Source organism: Rhipicephalus microplus, chromosome 2 (genome assembly GCF_043290135.1).
Source record: "Rhipicephalus microplus isolate Deutch F79 chromosome 2, USDA_Rmic, whole genome shotgun sequence".
Taxonomy (NCBI): Eukaryota; Metazoa; Arthropoda; class Arachnida; order Ixodida; family Ixodidae; genus Rhipicephalus; species Rhipicephalus microplus.
In genome coordinates, this window is record NC_134701.1 from 266,441,049 (window position 1) to 266,463,265 (window position 22,217).

Here is a 22,217-nt window from a genome sequence, read left to right on the forward strand (position 1 = left end):
AGTGATGGTTCCAGTCTTGCGCCTCTTAGTGCGAACAGTGAGCTTTTTTTTATGCACATTTGGTACCAGTACTGAAACCAGTCAGTGTGCTCTCAAGATGACATTACTAAATGTGATCCGATTTTGAACACTGCTCTTTGACCAAATGGGTATGAAAACACCACCCAGATGCATCAATCAGCATAGTCAAGGAAGCGCGCCAGGTTGGCAAAACCTCGAGCAACTCTATAATTTCTCACAGCAAGAAGGCTCTTGGTGACTGGACACCAGTAAAAGTAAAAAATAAAAAAATGCATTTGGCAAAACCAGCATGTCCATGGCACCTACTCCTTGAATTCCAAGTTGAGGCAATTTACCACAAAGCTGTACGTATCTGTTAGTTCATCAATCTGGAAAAGAAAGGAAAACGAAAACGAATTAACAGTTATGCATAATCCAGTTGGAAATGCCTTGCCTGAGTAAATTAGTACACCTGCGTGTCTGCATGTGGGAAAAAAAAAAAGATCAAGTGCTGAGTTCTTTTTCTCACGTCCCGAATTCCCCATGTGATAGTGATGCAATTCGTGGTGGGTGACAAGACGTATGCTTAGGCTCAGTAAAAGTGAATTTGCAATGGTAGGAAAGAAGTAGCATTTCTATACGCAGATTGTGGAATGTTGCCAGCGGCACAGCGCAACCAAGTGCTTCACAGTGCACCCCAATATTAATGGCTTGTTTCTCGACAAGGTCACCATGCTGAGACAACCAATACTGCACATTTTCAGCGCTAACTGATGACAACGTAGACATGATAAAATTTTGTTTCTTTAAAGTTTCGACTGCTCCTAGATGTGTTTTTAAATTATTACCATTTTTGTTATTTACAACATCACTGCCGCAATCTTACAGAAGTCGAAACGTGCAATGAAAACCCATTGAATTTTCTAAAATTGCGTCATATCTCTTAACGGCATCACACCTATTTGCTTGGCATTGGGAAGCAGCTATGACACGCACAGATGGCAGGTTAAAGAGATGTATAAAAATAACACTTGGTGTCATATGCCACAATAATGAAAGTCGGGCATTACAGGGTTAGTCATGCTACTTTCCAAGTCATCCTAAGCAACTTCATATATTTCATTGCTTACCACTTTGGAAATGGGCTTTCCATGCCCATGGCCAGCTTTGGTGTCAATGTGGATCAACAGAGGGTTTGTCTGCACAGAAAAGGCATAACAGATGTACGTCAGAGATTTATTACAACTCTATATGCAAAAGCATATCTTAGCATACAAATTCATGATTTTTGAACCATGAAGGAGGAAGACATGGTGTCATGGCTCTGCATATTCACTCGTAAGCTACTATGTACCAATCAGCACAGGTTAATGTCATTGGCTAATGTTAGCTATTTGCTGTTACAATAGCATAGCAATATTGTCTTTCTTCCATCTCAATACAATGCTCTTGCATATACTGACAGTAAAAACACAAATAAAATCTTGATAATGCCACAACACTTTTCCGACTATGTCTACTAACATAAAACAGGAGATCGCAAGATTGGATTACTTGCACCAAAATTGCAAGTGATGTCATGAAGTTTCCGCGACCAAATGGCGGAAACGAGCCGCCTCAGCACCACTACTTAGATTGAAACCTTGTGAGTATTCAAAAAGGGGCCATTGCTTTGTGCTGCCGTTTCCCCAATTCATGTAAGCTCTACCCTCTACCTTCGATAAGTGTGGCATAGTCGATAAAAATGCCGTAACCGACCCTCTCTAAGAACACCGAGTGCTCCTGGAGTCAGTGCACTACCAATGAGTTTTGGTGAGTGAACGCTATTGTAAATGTGCCTTCCGTACTGAACTGAACTACATCGCTTGTAAAACGAGCTTAGAATCCAAACGCCTCTTAACAGATTGTCTATAAAGACCTCCAAAAATAACAAATTAACTTTCGTAAGGCACACCGTATTTTCGAGCACGTTATCATCAAAGAATAAAAATTGCACTTTACAATCAAGCAAATGCAGTAGAGAGTGTGACAGTAAGTGTCATGGCATGCCTGTACCTGTTTGTTAGAGTTCCCGTGAATGTGTTGCAGCTGGGCAATGAACTTGAGCGAGTGGCATGGAACAACGCGGTCGTCGTGGTCGGCCGTCAGCAGCAGTATGCACGGGTACTGCACCTCGTCACCCATTGCGGCTGGGATGTTATGCAGAGGCGAGTACCTGACACCAGAATGAGAAAAGTCACAGATTGGTTTCTTAGGCACTATTCCATTTTAAGGACAAACAGTACAGCACTTTATCGCAGCCTTGCCAGTTCCAAAAGCATAGTACGTAGGAAAGCAGATGCGCTACTCACAAGTAACTAAGCACGAGAAAATCACGTGAAAGCATTTGGTGCGTGAAGAAAAAAGATTGAGCTCACTCTAGTTGGCGAAGTGGACCTTTGAAAACTTAATGGTTAAAAAGCAGCAGCCAAGCATCATTACCGAGCGCACTCTACGTGCTTGAACCATGAGACTGCGAATGAGAGCTTGTGCCTGCTATGGCTTCCATAAAAATGACGTTTCCGACTCTGTCCAACAAAAAAGTTTATTCTTCTTCCCCATCCATTCCAAGTGCGGATGCAACACAACCTTTGCCATGCGACGCTTTTGTGTCCCCGAAAGCAGTGAGTGAAAATCGCTGCTAACCTTCAATGGCATTGCACTAGCGCGCATACAAACATGGTCTTTCAGAGCTTGCAGCATGCTACCATTGAAATCCAAACAACCCAGCAAGCGTATGTACTTTTGTTTTGTTTTTTAAATCCTACTAGAAAAACGTAAGACATTGGAACAGAAGTTTGAGTGAGTTGCTGGGATTGATACTTGCCAATGCGGGCACTTCTCTATGTTTGGACAATAGACAAAAACAGTAGATGGGAAAGGCGCCTCCTTTTGTCTATCATCCACACATTGTGAAGTGCCCAGATTGGCAAGCATGAACATAAAGTCAGCTACATTACAGAAGCAAAGCCCATGCATGACAAATATGCTGCACTCCTAGAACGATACTCAAGTGAGATTGAAATGCTGCAACTAAAAGAGGAAGAGTTGATAATCTTAGAGTTGACATCATAATTCTACACAAAAGCAATCTTTGAACAATTGAGAGTAACTTCACAAAAAGTACTTTGCAGAAATGTCATAAAACGATTCAATGTGCTCACACCATTCCACATGTCAAGCCAGCACTGTTCAGATTTTGTTCGCTGGTACTTTTACTTAGGTACGAAAGCATAAGAAGTTTCAAGCTACACTCATATGAAGCATTAATCAATGCCCTTACGTGAGAATTTCAGGGGGCCTTGTAAACTTTTCTTGTAGCCAACTGACTTTAAAGTATTTTACTGACCTGTGCAGGTAATTGAACATTTTTTCTTCATCTGAGCTGCCATAGTCAGATGTCCACGCATAGCCAATGGTAAACTTGTGAAAACGTAGCATGTCCAGCACTCTGCAAGAAAAAACGAGAGAAGAAAGGGTGTCCTGCCAACTAGCAACTGTAAGTGAGGTATTAATAGAAGTACAGGTCCGTCCACTGTTGGAGGGATCGCGCAAGCATGTGGCTCTTCCTCCATGCAGCGCCATGTATAGCGAGCAGCGAAAGCCAAGTGCACGCGCAGAATGATGCCGAGATGGCACATTCTGCACATTGTCTGCTACAGAAATGCCCATTTGCATAAACATGGCCACAATGACACGGCCCTGCCGAGCACTCGCAGCTTAAAAGAGTGCAAAATGCTCGAATGAATTCCTATTTATGAAAGCTGCACTAGAGTATAATGTTTGCTCGTGCTGAGGCCTGATGTAGCTGGTTCATGGTGGCAACAAAGGTAGAAACAGCGTAATATATTTCACGGAACACAAGAAGGATTAAGGATGATAGCAGTGCTGTCTCTTCTCTGTATAGCACAGCTGCCGTTCCTTCTTCGTCTTGTGCTCTGCGAAAATTTTTTTTGCCCTAGCTTCCCCTGAAGAATGAGGGCGGTGTAGCAATTTAACAGAAACTCAAAGTGCTCCAAGGCTATTAGTTCGAATGTCTTTAATCTCGTTTATGTTTTCGTGTCTTTTTTTTATGAAGCTCAAATATTTATTATAATGTTCATCTTGAACACGATGACAGGAATAGAAATACGTCACTCAGAACATTTGCTTGGCTCACCACTCCTTTAAAATGCCCGCGCGCGACAGCGCTGCCACGTCCTTGCCGCATAATAGCATGATCCCTGACGGGGAATGAAAGGGACGTTTCAGAAGCAGTAGGCGCAGGGCATGCTCCGCCTCTGCATTGGTTTGCGCATGCGTTCGGTTTTCCCTGCTTGCGCTGCATGGTGCTGAGCAGAGTGGGAGCCACAGGCTCACGGGTTTCCGTTAACAGTGAGCCGACTTGTACACACATGTATGCCACTTGTGGACGTGTTTCACTTTAAATGTGACAGTGTTAGCAGTCGTCGGTACAGAGTACAATTTCGTACCACCACACTGCTCTGAAAAAGGACTGAATTTTAATGTGGTTGGGTACGTGAAAGTGCTTGGCACTGTTGTAATGCACTGGATAAGAAATGCATCAAAAGAAAAACGGTACATATTTCAAGAAGATTCCACTTCCACACACACCACCCTTGCTACTTAGAGGTGGACTGTCGAAAGTTAAAGGTAGGGGAAAAGTTGAAAGTATTATAACATAATGAAACCGACAGACAAAGAAAGCACAGGGGACATTATTCGTGGTTTTTTAACTGTATAATACTATGATTCTCAGATCGAATGAAAGAAATCAAAGTGGATAAAAGACCACCCTTTCTGTTGGTAGGATACAAACCCATACTTTCGAATTAGTCGTCCAATGCTCAACCATTTGAGCTACAACGGGGGGTGCTCCCCTACTCACTCCTTCGTAGGGGTATTTAGGTGTGTTGATTATCTGGGAGTCTTAGCTGGCACTACTTCCACCACATGCAGAAAGTGCGGAGCACTCTCTTTTACCAGAGTGGGCCTTGGGGCACCTCATCTTTGTACGACTTGGCGGCGCGCAATTTGAATGTGCGATGTGAAGGTTCCGTGTTTGGATCTCACCGACGAAAAGGGCGATTTTTTTATCCACTTTACCCGCTTTTAATTAAACTGAAAATCATTATAATAGAGTGTGAGAGATGAGATGAAGTAGGGAGTATGCGCATGTTGGGCGCAGGTCTCTCGGAGGCTGTGTGTGGTTGACGGCAAAGGAACGAGATGGTGTGAGTGTCGAGTGAAAATTGTGAGAGGGGGCGCGTGTGCACGTGGGAATATGGGATGTGAGACACGAGGGTAAGAGAAAAGGAGTCGGACATGTTGAACACGTGGCGCGGAAAATAAAGGATGTGCAGGGTGTGGTGAACGTAGTTCTGGGTCATGAAGTATATCGCCAAGTTTAACAATAGTTAAGACATCACAAATAATGTCCCCTGTGCTTTCCTTGGCTTGATTGTCAGTCAGTTTCATTCATTTATAATTGCCGAAAACTTGCTTCACGACAATGCCCTGAAGCCGTGGCCTTTTGACTTTCCATATTTACTAAATGGCTGCTGAGTGGAAGTCTGCCAAGCAGATGATAACACAAAAAACTCGGGGAAGGCTGCTGTTGCTGAATCAACCACCACCATTTTTAAGAACCACTTTATCAAAACTTGCACTCATTTTCGAAGACGAATTAAAATGTTTACAACTTCAAAGATTGGCTTTGCTGAATGCTTTTGTAATAAAATACTAGAATAAGCGGTTCCTGAAAATTTGCAGGCATACACCATATTTACTCTCACAATAGGAGCACCCTGGGTTCGGTCGTGAGAAATCAGATTTTTTTTATTACCGCGCATGATAGGTGCAACTATAACTTGGCCGAGATCAGTAGTACTGTACCGTATTTGCACGGTTGCACTTTGACACCCTCTTATGCTAACTAAAGCAAGGAGAAAGAAAAGAAAAAGATCGCAGCGGTGCTGCACCAGCTGCAAGATCGCAGCGATGCTGCACCAGCTGCGCGGGCTCGCTGTGTGCGCGATCGCGTCTTTATCAAGTGCACAGTGAGTTCCCTGTCGCGAAAAGTGTCGTCATTATCACGTTTGCTACCTCGTCCGCAAATTCAAAAACTTTTCGGCTTTTTGATATCAGCTTTCATCTTTGCTGTCGACTGGCAAAAGCTCGGCAGACTTTTGTCACCATTGATTTCGCGGCCGCGAACCCAAACATCGTATCGCACGTACTACTCCTGGATCAGTGCTTGAGTGCGATCTTTTCGATGCCCAATCTTCATGTCTAGTACAGACTTCCCGCAAAAACATGCCGAACCATAGGTTAGGCCTACTCACTTTTGGTGCTTTTCGGTGGTGGTCGCGGGCGATCAAAAGAGCGGTTTTGTACGGAACCAACTTTACTCTTTTCGGTGGCTCTACTTGAAGAAAAAGGGCTTGGGTGGCACTTGTATAACACTCGAACAGTGGTTCGCAATTCGATTGCTGTGTGTTAAACATGAAGCGCGAGTCCATGAAATTGAACGATGGTACCGCGTTCAGCACACAAAATTTTAATTGTGATAATGAGCATTATCTAGGTAAATTGTAACGTAATCGGTGAATTTACACAATCACGCTCTATTTTTGTACTTTTTTTTGCATTCATTTTGACGCCAACCTGGGTGTTCCTATTGCAATTTTTGTAAATTTGAATGGGCACCGCATCACATGGCTCGGTTCTCGGACACGCAAGACTGCACGCTCAACGCGTTTTGCGCTTGTGTAGCTTATAAAGAACGTTGTTTTGGCTGTAGTGTGGATATTCATGACTTCTGCGACATATACATTAACAGTGGTATACGCTTTAGTCTGAAATAAAATTTTCGGAAATTTTACCCCGCGTAATATGTGCACCCCGAACTTGTAGCCAAATTTTCTGAAAAGAAAAAAAAAAGCACATTTATTATGTGAGTAAATATGGTAATTATTGCCACCTGTGATATGTTTGCAGTATCTAGACAAAGTGCCTGTTCTCAAATATGTTGCACACATGGTACAGAGATGTATTTCCAGGTCACATGAAAATATTAGCTTTGTCACAGAAATCTCTGTTTGTGGAGCCCCTGTGTTCCACAAACCCGAGTTTCAGAACCTGTGCCGCAAGAGAGAGAGAGAGAGAGAGATAAATAGAGAGGAAAGGCAGGGAGGTTAACCAAGCTTGGCTCGGTTGGCTACCCTACACTTGGGGTGGGGGAAAGGGGGAATAATAGAACGAAAAGAGACAGAAAAGAAGAGGAGTAAGAAAGAGAAGCATAAATAGTCAGCTCGAAACTACACAGCACGGCCTCGCACAGTTCTTTCACAAGCGGTCGTGAAGTTTGGTGTTCCTTAAAAAGTACAAGAGGGCTTTCGTGGCTTTGCGCGTATGGGAAGCTGTTGGCCAAGGTCCCAGGATCTTCTCTTCTGTAAGCGGCCGTGAATCCAGCTGACAGAGCTTGGCTTCCATAATACGACGTTCGGTCTGGTATGCCGGGCAATGACATAGAATGTGCTCAAGCGTTTCCTCGCAGGCGCAGATGTTGCATGCCGAAGTGCTCGCCATTCCAAGGAGACGAGAGTACGAATAACTCACCCTACTTGGCAGATGACGCACTTGAACAGGTCTGGTCGCTGATTGGCACATGCTGCCACCACCAGGCCTCCGTTGGAACCACCCTGCACGACAAGCCTGTGCAGACCAAACCAGTGATTGCTTGAAGCAATAGTAAACACATGCTTAGTCAGTACCAACCAGCTCAGGTGTCTTGGATGTGTAACCAACAAGAGCTGGAATTTCAACCAACAACTACTCAAGCTGGTGAAAGGCCATCATTTGATGTCAACAATTTGAGCGGTGTCCAATCAGTGCATTGAAGTCATAAAAGAGATAGACTCAAACCTCATCATAACGGAGTTGCGACTTATACCCCTGTCACACGGGCACTTAAAAGTCTTTTAAGTAAGCGGTCTTTTTCCGAAAAGGAGTTCCTGACAGCAGACACACGGCACAGAGCGAACTCTTTTTCAGAAGCGGTCTTTTTCGTAAACGGCGTTCGTCGATCTCTTTTACGGCTCCAAATGAGTAGCCTCGAAACCAGTGGGCGCCAGCAATTTTCGAGTGGTGGGAAAAAAAGAGCGAATGCTTATTTTTCTGTCACAAAAACTCTTTGTAAAAACAAATTTCATATCCTGCAGAAGGTGTAATGAACTCTTTTAATGGTTATTTCCTTTTCTACTCTTGTAAGCAGCTACAACGCGACGGCAATATCACGTGGTGACGCTCGGTCTTGCGCTGCTTTATCCTCTCCTTGGCAGCTTTTGCAGCGTCTGCTTCGCTTTCCAAAGCGAGAAGGCAGGCCGTGAGGCTTGCGATCCTCGCTTTTTCTCCCGTACGGTCGCCCGTTACGTGTCGAGAGCAGTCGAGAGCAGCGAAAAACAAATACGGTAATTAAAAGCACAGTGGTGCCAGACGGACTTGTGCACGTCGCTAGTTATGGGAATACTTTCTTATCTAATGCGAAAAACATTCAAATTGGTGTTTCTTCATCTCTTATTCTTAAATTTATTTGAAGAAACGAGCAGTGCAACAAGTCTTTAATTTGTACATCGTGATACATCGTTTAATTTTCATTGCTTCTCTTTTAACTGCTAGCGCCACGCTTTCGCTAGCGTCTTCGAATGAAAGCACTAAAAGGAAATCATTGCTGCCGTGTGTCTGCGCCGCAAACACCTCTTTGTTAAAAGTCTTTCAGCTTCGTAAAAGACCGCTTACTTAAAAGACTTTTTGCGTGCCCGTGTGACACAGGTATTACATGAAAATAGGTTCATTGTAACTAAAAAGTTGTTATACAGTCTAATCCCGCTACAACAAAGTCCGCTACAATGAAATTTACGCCACAATGAGTAATTTGTGATTCCCCGTCAGCCGCCCACAGAAAACAATGTAAAAATGTCTCATCACAATCAATACTTTTCCACGATATTTCCGCTTTAACGAAGTTTTTGCAAGTACTACCCCACAAGAAAAATAATCTTGCCTATGACTACCACGAAATTCTGCTACCAACTCGTCCATTTCCCGACGGCTCGAGACATCCAGCGTATACGACTGTATCGCAACAATCGTGTACTTATCGAAAACCCGCTTTCTGCCACCACATGAACATCTCGCTAAATTTATCGCCATCGAGATGCACGGCAATAGCTCGCCCATCCACCATGACGCTGCTGGTAGATTAGATGTACGTGCGGGTCGCGGCAGAATCGCGATTTCCAAGAACCCCCACTACATTTCTTGACGTCGCGCTCAAACAAAACTACCGCTCATCGTCACTAGCTGTGCAATAGTGAATGAAAACCACGCGGCATCAAGGCGCACCCGTGAGCAGTGCATACCTGGTCCCAGCGTGACAGCATTCTGTCACAACCGCTGCCAACTCAAATGCGGCCGTGTCCAACGCGATCATGGGTGACCAAGAAAGTATGCGCGCAAAACAACGCGCACTGACTCAACCCAATATTTCTTGCCGTAACCATGCGAGCAAAGATAGCGAAGACGCAATTCTTAAGTCACGCGCACAGCCAGCGCAGCGGCCACAAATTGAAAATGGTACTGCTGTTTGCCGCAACCAGTGCGCAGGAAACCGCGGTCGCTATCGCCTTGTTCATCGATAGCGAATATGATCCGAAGGTGCGCTGCTAACACAGCCGTAGGTTAACGGTAGTAAAGACATAAAACGACACGAAGAGTTACAGCTTTCCTGTCGATTACTTATGGCCATGGTGGGGCAGAGCTTCGTAACTCCCAATTGCAGTTATGACTTGGCCTTCGGCAAAGCTTTGGTGTGCTCGTTCGCAGTGCTGTGCACTCGGCACGCTCCTAGGGTAGTCTGAATATCGTATTTTCTTCTGCATAACCAACCCCTGCGTACACCCCCCCCCCTCCCCGACCGCAAACCGCGGGAGGAAGATAAAACTACCAGCATGTTGACGCAAGACCACCTTCCTTGCGTTGCCACAAAGGCGAGCCGTGAAGCCAACTTGCGCACCAAAATTTTCATATAACTTGCACCCTGACTTCAGCTTCGAATTTTCTGTATATTTTGATCACATTAAACACGAGAAAATACGTTCACTCAGTGTTCCGCCAGGTACGGCTGAGTTAGCCAGATTTCAATGCATGCGCTTGTAGGGACCAAAGCAGGAGTTATAATCATCAGATCTTATCAAATTTTGTGGTCTCTAGATGAAATTTCACTGCGACGAAATTCCGCGAAAATGAGTTTTTTATGCATCCCGTCAATTTAGTTATGGTGGGTTTTGACTGTAAACGTATATTCTAAACACCATATCTATTACAAGACTATGCTTAAATTACTTTGTTATAACCAATATTTCGTTATATCTGTGTTCGTTACATCAAGGTTTGCGTGTACACCCCCCCACCCCCTGACCGCAAGCCAAAGCGAGGAGAGCGTGTTACGAAGTTGCAGCTGAAATAAAAGTAGAGGCACCACTCTGATAATACTAAGCATAATACATCCATAATCGTAAAAATTTACAATAATATACTGATACATATATTAGGATAAAAACTAATAAAATGACCACTATGAGGACTTCCTTTACGTACATTCAAAATGGGGGCCCTTACTACAAGCAATGGCTTCTGAACACTTGGGAAAAGTGTTAAAAAAGCTTTTATCAATCCAGAGAACTCTATGTTGGGAAGAACAACATGAACAGTTCGCTGATGAAACTTGCTGAAACTGTGTGTGTTTGTACACACATACCAGATTTGGAATATGCAATTATTTTTCCAACACAACCATCGTTTGTAAAATCTCGAACATTTCATGCACTTTTTTTAGAGCAAGGTTTTTTCTAATTGGAGAGTTACAACATAGATCAGCATGTCACAATGCCGAATGAGAACTGTATGAAGTAAAACAACAAAGAATGTACTGAACCCATTTGTACAAAAGTTATGGTACGCTGAACATTAATGAGTAAGTCAATGTCGAGCTGAGATTTTACTTCTATTTTTATGGTACGAACTGACATACTTTCAAAGAACTGGATCGACACTAACAGCAAGAACATGCAGGCAATGAGAAGAGCACCCGTGAATGGGGGTTCGTACTGTCAAACACTTACACAAAGGGAATGAATTGCTGACCTTACTGTCTTTACTCCCGGCGAAAAAACTTCTTGTGCACTATTCCACTATTTGCGAGTGCCCTACAGTGAGCCATTTCACGAGTACTTACTTGTCCTTGGTGGTGTAGTTGTTCTCAATGAGGTACTCCGCAGCAGCCTGAACATCGTCAAATGTGTTCTGTTTGTGAAAAAGGCGGCCTGCATTGTGCCATGCCTCACCGTACTCCCTGTATTAAAACGAGAAAAAAAGAAAAAGAAATGAAGTGCCTCACATTTGTGAACCGTTCAGAGCTACTTTTGATGCATAACAACACTGACCTGTCAAGCAGCATCTTAAACTAGACATCCTGGCAAAGCATGCCCAGCATATAAGTGCACTTCTGTTGGCGCTCTGTACGGCAGGGTTATGCAAAAAACTAATGAGCAATAGCTAGATCACTATTAATTAAAGCATCTCGTGAATGGCCCTTAAATTATGAATGTTGCCTGAATACCAAATTTTGCCTTTCTCATGTCGCATCTCTGTGCACTGCTTTTCTTTCATAGTAATGACCAACTCATCCAAGCAACCGTTTTATAAAAATAAGAGATTGACTGATTCCACCCAACAACTTGTTGGTAAAATTATAAAGCGACGAGCTATGCTTTGTCGAGCTTCATTATCCGTGCCCTTCCAATGGCTGTGTTGGCCCAACACATGCATGAAGGAAGTGTGAAGAGAAAGACGCACCCTCCCCCACGCACGTTGGCGATGGCATACACAAAGCCCAAGTGCTGCATGAGCAGCAGGCATGACACGCTGAAGTAAGGCTGCAGGCTCCGGTTGAAGCCTCCATAGGCGTACAGCAGGCACGGTGATTTCAAGGGCAGCCCCTGAGTGAAGCACCAGAACTCATTCTTGCGACCAAGCGAAAAAACACTTCCAACCGCTATCCTTTCCTCGAGCAAGAGCACCGTATTGCCGATGTCATATACATATGTTCCTTTGACAAGAGAGACAAAGACCCATTTTCTATGTTACAGAACAATAATTGTCGCAAAACTCCAATACGATTATGAGGAATGCCATGGCGGAAGATTTCAGAAAGTTCAACCACATGGGGCTCTCCTAGAACTAAGTAAGAGGGCCTCCAATGTCACGCCTCCATCAGATTGTTGCTACAACCGGAGTTCCGATACCGTGACCTTCTGGTCAGCAGCCGTGCACCATAACCATTAAACCCCTGTGGCAGGTTTATTTATATTAAAATTAAATAAGTGCAGAGCAAGCTGTGTTTTTAATTGTTAAAGCAGACACAGCCCAATAAAGGCTGAGCACTAAAAGAAAGGCATGCAACAATACTTACTCAAAGGAAAGCTTTTAAACCCATTTCTTACGAGATGTCTGCTAGGAAATTCTATGACATGTCATGTATATCCCGAAAGCATGAGATTACAGAAACCAATGACAAGACTAACTTCCGTGTATTTAGTAATCCAGTTATACAAGCATAATACCAGATCGCTGGAAGGTGGCAGCAAGATTTCATTATGCTTCGAATGCCTGAAGCCACATCTCTATGTTTACCGAGGCTTGTTGGCAAGAAAAATACTAGTAAATAAACACACTGAGGGCACAGCACGTTTACATTTATGTTACTACAGAGAATCTATATCAGCATCAAAATAAGTGACACTTAATTAACACGGCAGCTTTATGTTTGCCTGGGTGGGCTTTTCACACCCCAAATAATGCATGTTTACCTCTTTTTGCAGTTCACGAATTACAATTTTCCCGTGTTCAAAAATTGTGTTGATTTCTGGTACTACCTTGGAGGCTCCAGGAAGTTTTTAATGACAAAGTGCGAGTAAGCAGTAAAGTAGGTCTCTTTTTTAAAATGTTTTTTCATGTTAACAGAAACACCCTGTATTATGCAACTACAAATAAATGTTCGAGCAAATTAGTAACAAAGCAGAATTTTCAAAAAGTGAAGAGGGGGAAGCGAGCGACACAAAACTTGAAGGACATTTTAGCGTTGCCCTCAAGATAAAAACACAACGGCATAATCAGGCCCCGTGTGCATTGCGTTCAACCACGCTGCAAGGAGAGCAATCTCGTGCATGCAACACTGGCCGTGTCAAACTATCCTAGCATGTCTACTCGATGTGCAGTTGCTACACACCGCAATTCTTCCTTTTTACTGATTGGTGAAGTACCCACCACTTGTCCATAGGGTGCCATGTGCACTTGTGTGGCTGCACACTTTTCCATGGGTGGGCAAGTTTGACCCATCACTTGTGCAGTTTACAAGTTCTGAGGAAACTCCTTCTACTGCACGACATTCACATAGTATTTTTTTTCCAAAGAAGTTTCAAGCAATGAGGTGGCTGCGAGGTAGAACACCTGCTTGCCCCACAGACGGCCTGGGTTCAATTCTCACTTTGAACCAAAAATTTTTGTTATTTATTTCATTTGCCGACGCCGAAATTCTTGCGAAACGAGCTAATGCTGTCGGGTTAATATAGAACGAGCAATTTATAAAGCATGAATGAGCGCAGCTGGGCAAGCCTCCAATAATGAGGCAAGACACAAAATTAAGGAATAGTAAACAACCTTTTGCTGCACAATGAACATGGGGATCTTGGTTCCATCCTTGCTAGAGTAGAACACCTGCTTAGTCTCAAACTTGCTGGAATCGAATCCAGGAGGACTGATTTTCTTGTAAACCTACAAAGGGGGAATGAAAAGAATTTCTGTCAATGAAATCACATTTCACACAAGGCAGGTAATGTGCAAGAGGACTATTTAAGATTCGAAGGATGCTAAAGGTGACATTCAAGAGGAAAAACACGGTTTAACCAACATATAGAACTGGAATTTGGCGACTTTATTTTAGCTGCCTTTCTCTTGCTACACTGCAATAAGCAGTACACGCAGCGTGTGCATAAAAAGTACTGCAAGCAGTTTTTTCCCTCACGTGACAATACATCACAGTGCGCTTCCACCGCACACGCTAAGTGCCGGTCACTCACGAACGATACCGTGCTTTTAGTGGACCCCTATCGAGTGACTTGGTGCATGTGTAACATGCAGCGACTGAACAGTGGTACGACATCACCTTTCGCATTGACCTGACAATACCTGATGATAAACGTCTCCGTGACCAATTCCAGTGATACCTCACGGAACTGATTTGACACTAAAAGACTATTTCTATTCCCTATTCTCTTAAGTGAAATTCTCCCAAAAGGACACGAACATGGGACCTTACGTGCTCTAAAATAAACTTGCACGTGTCGTTAAGGCTCGCTCCTCTAACACCCGTCCACAGGAAAGCCTTCGAGTTGTGCAAAAGCTGTTGGCAAAAGTGTTTTGACATTACGCTTTTGATGCCTTTCAGCAATATCTCTAATAAAGCTATTTTTCTTCCTAAGCTTTTCCAGATATTTTTTTAACAAACCCTGTAAACAGCAGTCTCGCAGTAATCCAAGCTCTGATATTTAAAGTATCAGTTAATTCAAGCAAACTAAAAAGTTCTGGTTGGCTGGCAATGCTTTTGATACACTGTAAGGCCACACTTTTCAAAGTGCACCATTGCGTCAATTCAGTTAATCCTTACTTTTTGCTTGTCTGGCCTGCAAATACCTGCTGCCATTGCTATGTATAAGTGAACACTCGTGTTCTTATATAGCTAAAGGCCGCAAATAAATTTGTTATGTTACATCTCGACAACAAAGAAAAAAAAACTATGGCACACATGCGACAAAACAACGCTTAAAATAAACTGAAACTTTTTATTTAAGAAACGTCTTCTTTTATTTTCTCATTACACCCTCTTTCGTGTGTAAAGAGAAAATAAAACTGATTGAATCATTGATTGATTAATTGATGTAGGGAGGGCCAAATTTACATGACTACACACAGTCAACCAAGACCTACCTGCTTGCAAAATTTACAAACTTAAAAGATTAGAAATGGTACCCACATGTCAGTCCATTAGCTGCTCATCCCAAATCCAGAAGTGTTATTTCACTGTCATGGAGGGTGATAGACAGTTGGCTAATGCCTTTGCCTTCATTATTTTTAGTGTAGAAAGCTTCCTTTGTTTCCCTAGATAGGGTATCCTTGTGTTTAACGTAACAGTCACTTGGTCGAACAGAGGTGAGATGCACTGTCGCCACAATTTTTGCAGTGCGTCACCGAATGACAGCATGCAGTAATTCCCGAGATTGAAAAGGGGCTACCAGCTGTCACGGGATACAGCACATTTTGTCCCTTGATTACATAAGCAGGAAAATGGCGAACAGTACCAGTACGATTGCTGACATTGAAAACTTTACTGGCAGGCATTCTGAGTTGTCTATAACATTCCAGTGGTCATGAGAAACAAATAAAACTACAGCTGTGCAAATAACAAAGTTATCCTAATATTAAAATTTGTGTGTAAATCAAATCAAATACATTTCAAATATTTCTCAAATACTTCTTAAAATATTTCGAAGCTAAATTACAGTAAAAAATTTAAGAGTATGCTCAAGCATATTCTTTTGAAACATGCAACATGAAAGCGTTTTTTGTTTTGTTTTGTTCGCTAGTGTGATGAAGCACTGAACAGGTGGTGCTCCCTTCCAGAGTTCCTAATCTGCCCTAAAGACGTCATTGTATAAGAACATCTAAACTTTTCAATGCCGAAACCTCTGGCCCCTGATTTTTCAGACTTCCTGGGCAAATATCATGTCTGAAACAGCATTAATGACATTAGTGATGCACCCCCCCAGTGTCAGCTTGGTTTCAGTACTATCAGGAATGCTTGAGATGCAGAGAAATGGCACGTTGTGAAGTCAAAATGATAGATATATATGGACAGTGGATACAACAACCTCATTTGCTGCTCATGGTAGCGAGTAAGGCCGCTGCAAGCAAGCAAAAGCAGTGACCTGAGTCATGTTTCGGTCTATTGAAGAAAAAGTGGTGGTGAGCACCACTGAACTAGATGTGCTGTATCAGACATGTTAACAAAGTACAATAAAATAATAATATTAATAATGAAACCTGCAAAACCATAGCAGATGGCAGAACAATCCTTATATATTGTAATCGCACACATGCCGCATAGTCGCTCCACCCATGACAATAGCGCACACAGAGTGCCATGCGCCCTCAGCAAAGAAGTGTGGGCATGGTTGATTGATTTCTGGGGTTTCAAGTCCCAGAACCACCATATGATTATGAGAGACGCCATAATGGAGGACTTTAGAAATTTCGACCACCTGGGATTCTTTAACCTGCGCCCAAATCTGAGCACACGGGCCTGCAGCATTTTCGCCTACATTGAAAGTGCAGCCGCCGCAGCCGTGATTCAATCCCGCGGCCTGCGGGTCAGCAGCTGAGTACCTTAGCCACTAGACCACCGCGGCAAGAGTGGGCATGGTCACTCTATACTCTTCAATACACATACGAAAACCGCAAGGAGCAAAAACACATACTTCTAGATAGATTCAAGGAATGGCGCAACCAGTAGAATCACTTCGGTGTGAATTTTTGAACACAGAACAGAGAATGTATTGGTATGTCAGTGACACTGCAGGGGGGATTAATCGCAAGAACATAGCTGCACGTCAGAAACAGCACATGGGTTAACTGGCATCTAGCAAAGTACCTAAAGTGTCTTTAGGGACAGAATGGTTTACTAAATTAAATGCTAATGGCAACACTAGATTGATGAGTACTGGCTTTGTCCTCATCACTGCGTGGTTTACTCCCCCTAAAAATGAACTACTTAACAGAGCGCCTGCACACATAATTGTGCTGAAAACATGGCTTGGGGCAGACCTGTGTCATGGGTGCCAAGAAAAAATTAGTCTTTTTACATGAGGAAAAAAAATTGGAAGCCCAGGAAATGAAAGGACAAAAAGATGTTTCACACACAATGCAAGACAAAATAAAGCATCCATTGGTGGGAGCGTCAGCACCACTGACACTCACCTTGGGGCTGATGGGCTCTTTGCTGAGATCACAGTAGTAGATGGTGCCAGGTGTCAGGAAAGATGTGAAGAAGTAAAAAATCTGGATAGACAAGAAAAAAGAAAAAGAAAATTTAACAAGTTTGAGTGTTGACCATGAAACTAAGACATGTCACTTTTTCAGCATGCTATGTCACTCACTCGCTGCAATTTGCCCTTTCGTGTTTGCGCACTTATTAGTTTGTTTAGGCAACATAGACATGCTTCAGTCTGATTGTTTCTCCTATGTAGCACTTCTCACAAGGTTAAAATGCGCTCGCAGGCATACAAACTTCATTAATTTAAGTTCTGCTTGCTAGACGACGTTTCAAAACATACAGTATTTGTAATCAATTTATGTTAAAGCTACAAGTGCTCCATTGCCACATCTGCTTCAACGCAAATTAAACTGCTAGACTTCATGTTGGTTGGCAAAGTATACTGTGAAGTAACACAACTTCCTCACAATGATATGCTTTAAATTTTTTACACCTGTATTTATTTAGTGAACTACACACTAATGAAGCATGTCAATGTTTAAGCAATAGGACTAATTATAATTACTGAAATCACATTTCCCTATCGGCACATGGTAATGATCTATCAATGACATAATACAAGAAACCCTATCTGAAAGCCATCTATTAATGGTCATAGTCGAGGGACATCGGTTCTTCGGCTGTGTTAACAGAACACATAGCTTCTCTAGGACGTGCCTTGCAGTTAAAGGCCAGAAATATAGCGAGATGATTACCTCATGGTCTTTCTTCTCACCGGCAAAGCCAGTGATAGTGCCAACATCTAGCGGGAAGTCCATGATCTTTGCTCCCGTTGAAAGAGCATGCAGTTGAAGCACATTCTGCAACAATATTAAAAGAAAAAAAAAGAAAAACATAGGTCACCTTCTTCACAAGAGAAATCTTTACCATTTATCTAATGCAAATATATAAATAATGGGTGCTTGTGTCATATGGTGCATCAGCAACCGCCTCATAACTTATGCCGACATTGTTTCAAAACATATGTTTGCATTTGCCATTCATTTTCACAACCGTTCTATTTTTACATGCGAAGATTCCACCAAACAACTTCAAACTTCATAGGAATCCGATGAATATCTTGGAAAATCTGCTAACTGCACTCAAACCAATTTTATAGAAGATTTATTCAATAATCGACAAAGGCCATGTTTTTCCTTACTTAATTATATATGTTTACTTATGAGAATAGCTATGCCACCTCAAAAATATTTACCAGCTCCTCCACTAAAAATAGGAGAGACATTGAGTCGGAAGACACGGACTCGAAGAAATACATATACTGTTGTCTCCCGTTAATACAAAGTTCATGGGAACTGCAAAAAACATTGAATTAAACGAACTTCCAGTTAAGCAAAATGCACGAAAACTGCACTTTCATTGCTCTGAACCTGACAGTTCCCCAACAAAAATAGCCTGTCATGTTTTTGTCTTGCCGAACCTGGCTACGGCTCGCAAGTTTTCCAGGCACTACACGCCAAAGTGCTTCTTCACAATTGTTTTCTTCAACAAAACATAAGAACTGCTGCATAAGAGCAAAGCTCATAGCAACATTGGTAGCCCTCTGCGGCGGTTCGTTTCTGACGTCGTCACCGTCCACTAGCCGAACCATCTGCACAATTTTGCTGTCCGTTAGCAGTCCGCATGTATCGACGTTGCTCTCCACAGCGACGAATTCTTCAAAACGCATGTCACTAAGAACATGCTTCCAAAACTACCGTTGTCGAGTTCACCTGCTTACCCTTAATGAAATTTGAGAGTGTGTTAGGCTTAACACCATACTTTTGTCCGATGTCTTGATCAAAGGTGCCTCCCTGGTCAATTTCTTTCAAGACTTCAACTTTTGTCGCCAGGTCACGTGTTCGGTAGGGGTCACGAGTTGCCATTATCAAATGTTGCCGCCATAACACTCAAAATCAGATGCAGAAACACGTGTGGAATCAACCGACAGTGCATTGGCGGGCTAGTTCGTTTATCATGCTAAATATGAATAGCACAGCTGGACGTGGATGGAGCAGAACACACAAACACACACAACGCTGTCTGTGTTTGCGGGTTCTTCTCCACTCCCGTCCAGTCGTGCTGTTTTAACTTCAACCCAGCACACAGCTGAAGCACTCAACAAATCATAATCAAAAACCTAGTTAGCCAATGCGATCAATGCGATGCCCCGGCGTTGACTGAACAAGATTGCCGCTTTGTAAATTGTTGTGCTGTGGGCAGTGGCGATGGCGACAACAGCAGGGTCTGACAGGTGTCTTAGCACAGGAAAAATTCCCTCTTTTATTGAAAATTATGGTCCCCTCGGGCTCTCAACTGAAAAATAAGTTCTAATAATTAATCAATATCACAGATTTCTAACTTTAAATTATCAAGCATTTTTTTCTTATAGGCCTGCATGCCAAACTGATGGGACCACTCGTTGACTTCTGATTAACCTAAAATTCCAATCAAGGAATTAAGCGACTCCAAATTATCGGGCGTCGTCTGTATGGTTCGGCGAGCAGCACTGCTGATACGAATAACTCGCGCCAATAAATGTTGTTCTTTTCTTCGACTTGTTGGTCGCGATGCCACTGGTACGTAGCAATGTAATGTAGAACTTACCAGCAATATCCCACATACCGTGGCACTTAATACATATATCAAATACAAAAATTTAAACAAACACTAAAGAACAACATGCATACAATATATATTTGCTGCTGATAAACAAGATAAAGATGTGTTAAGTGCAGCATTATGTCAACTATCATAGCAAGACTCCTTGGAAAGTGTAACAGGAATACTGCACAGTAGCCACCATACTAAAATTAACCTTCCCACCACAAGATGTGTTGCTGGAACATATCCTCACAAATGCTGCATGTGTCACAACACTATTTAGCCATCAAATAACTGGAAGCAACAGGGGTTAACTACACATGATTGCCCGTATGCGTTTGTAAGGTTTACCTAACTCTTCACCAACTGTGCACACTGCTGCTTGGTACAATGACTATTTAGGCCTTCGTTTACTTCCATTTTGTTTTTTCATACTAGCAACAGTCTTCACCTTAACGTCGCGCAGGTAGCACACCACGAGCTTGTCCTTGTGGACACAAGCGGCCCAGTCCAGGACATCTCTCTCGTCTTGAAGTATCAAGTCCTTCCAGGATCCCTGCAGCAAAGAATAAATTTAGGTTACTATTGTTACGAGTGGAACAATAAGTTAAGCAAAAGACAAAATTTTGCAAATGGTTGTTGGGCCACCTGACACCATAGGACGAGTGCATAAAGAGTACATAAATTCTGTGCACTGTGGTAGTCAATTTATGTAAAACCTTCCTTGCTGCTGGTGAGAAAAATCCTGTCTAGCGATTATTTGAAAGCATACAGTGTAACAGCAATATTGAAAACGTTTTTACTAAGAAAAGTCTAGCTGAAAATAAACTTCAGGAACCATAAAAAGGTAATCACATCTGAAGAAAATCGGATTTTGTCACGAGAACACTGCATGCAAAACCAGACTATTTTGGGACGAAATGCTGGTAAGAGTATTTGTTTGCACCCCCAAACGACATGGCTATGCCTGAACACTGCCTCATCATTGAATATCGAAAGCTATTAGGCTTTACAATTATGAACGGCATACTTGCCTTCTAAACAATTCCTTGCTCTATGGTAATAAAACTCATTCTTTTTTTCTCAAAAAAAAAAAAAAGCACTCACTATACCCTGTGCATTACATGCAAATTAAATTGGCCTAGATGTTTACAGCCGCGTCATACATAAATAGGATGTATCCCCCCGATTTGCTCCTATATATGTATTGAAAAACCAGCTGGATTGGGTGGGGAATGTCCAATGTTTTGTTAATCGCAATTGTTGAGCAGAGCCAGTAAAAAAAAACCAAGCAGTTTGGGTTCTTCTGGCTTTTCGAACTTTTTTTTTTTTTTTTACTTTTCTGTGTTCACCTTCACCGCTCCAAGCTGCACGTTGCTCCTATAATCCCGAATGTACTTTTGCTCTAAACTACCGTCGCTCGTTTCTGCTCTCTGTATGATGCACCTGACTACGTACGACATCAGATTACTGTGTGACCTTGTTTTTTTTTCTCAACTCATGGCGCTAAAACTCTCTTGTACTCCCCAAGTAGCGCACACCCCCAACCATACACAGCCCCTGATTAGTGTTTTTTCTCTCCTATGCTTTTTCACCCAAAGTAAAGTTTTTACTCGCTTCTTTTATATAAAAAATAAAAGTGTATGTTGCTTCCATCTTAAATCAAGCTATTAGTCAAACAAGGATGCAAATGCACTCAAGGATGCTGTCATAAAAACACATTTTTAAGCTGTCAAAGAATTCAAACTTGTCTAATAAAGCCTATATTGAACCCATAAGAATATGAAGAGAATGCACACTTCAGCACTTCTATTTATTATCCAGTATTGTGCCATTACACAGTCAGACTGCTCTGAGTTGAAAAAAATGCAACTGTCCATCAATTCAAAGACCTTTGAGCTACATCTCAGTAAAATGAATAAAATAAACTTATTAAATTAAGTTCTCACGAAACCTTTTGTAGCATTACTGTTCATACTCACATGCATAGCTCTTCGAGGTGAAAATATCTATGTTTGACAGAAAATAGCAGTTTGCATTACGGACAGTTTGTCTGTCTTTATATTTGCAGTTTACCATTCACAAAGAAGTGCTACTCTGTAAGAAGGAAATCTGAAACTCTACCGATATTTAAAAAAAATTGCAAGTTTCTTTTTTTTTTGTACTACAGATTTGGCAAGCACTCATTTTAGTACACTGAAACAGTACAAACAACATAGCACAACGAAAGATGCAACAGTTATTCGCAAATCCATCGGTGGCATTACAAAAAGTTCATAAAGCAGGCACAAATAATATCTATTTAGCTTAAAATAATGAATGTGCTAGAACAACATTGGCGATCAAAATTCAGAACACGTAACTAAAC

The 22,217-nt window shown here is 42.3% G+C and overlaps 1 protein-coding gene across 1 annotated transcript in view; it reads right to left on the reverse strand.

Annotated features, from left to right (window-relative positions):
- Positions 1-204: 204 nt before the first annotated feature.
- Positions 205-22,217, reverse strand: part of LOC119170027 (prolyl endopeptidase) — a 44,956-nt gene continuing 22,943 nt past the window's right edge. The window contains exons 10-20 of the mRNA XM_075881011.1: positions 20,301-20,405; positions 17,962-18,066; positions 17,191-17,271; positions 13,819-13,932; positions 11,956-12,098; positions 11,336-11,452; positions 7,660-7,755; positions 3,389-3,490; positions 2,056-2,215; positions 1,131-1,199; positions 205-389 (exon numbers count right to left, since the gene is read on the reverse strand). Coding sequence (XP_075737126.1) covers positions 324-389; positions 1,131-1,199; positions 2,056-2,215; positions 3,389-3,490; positions 7,660-7,755; positions 11,336-11,452; positions 11,956-12,098; positions 13,819-13,932; positions 17,191-17,271; positions 17,962-18,066; positions 20,301-20,405 — 1,158 coding nt within the window. The 3' untranslated portion in view covers positions 205-323. The remainder of the gene's footprint in view (positions 390-1,130; positions 1,200-2,055; positions 2,216-3,388; positions 3,491-7,659; positions 7,756-11,335; positions 11,453-11,955; positions 12,099-13,818; positions 13,933-17,190; positions 17,272-17,961; positions 18,067-20,300; positions 20,406-22,217) is intronic.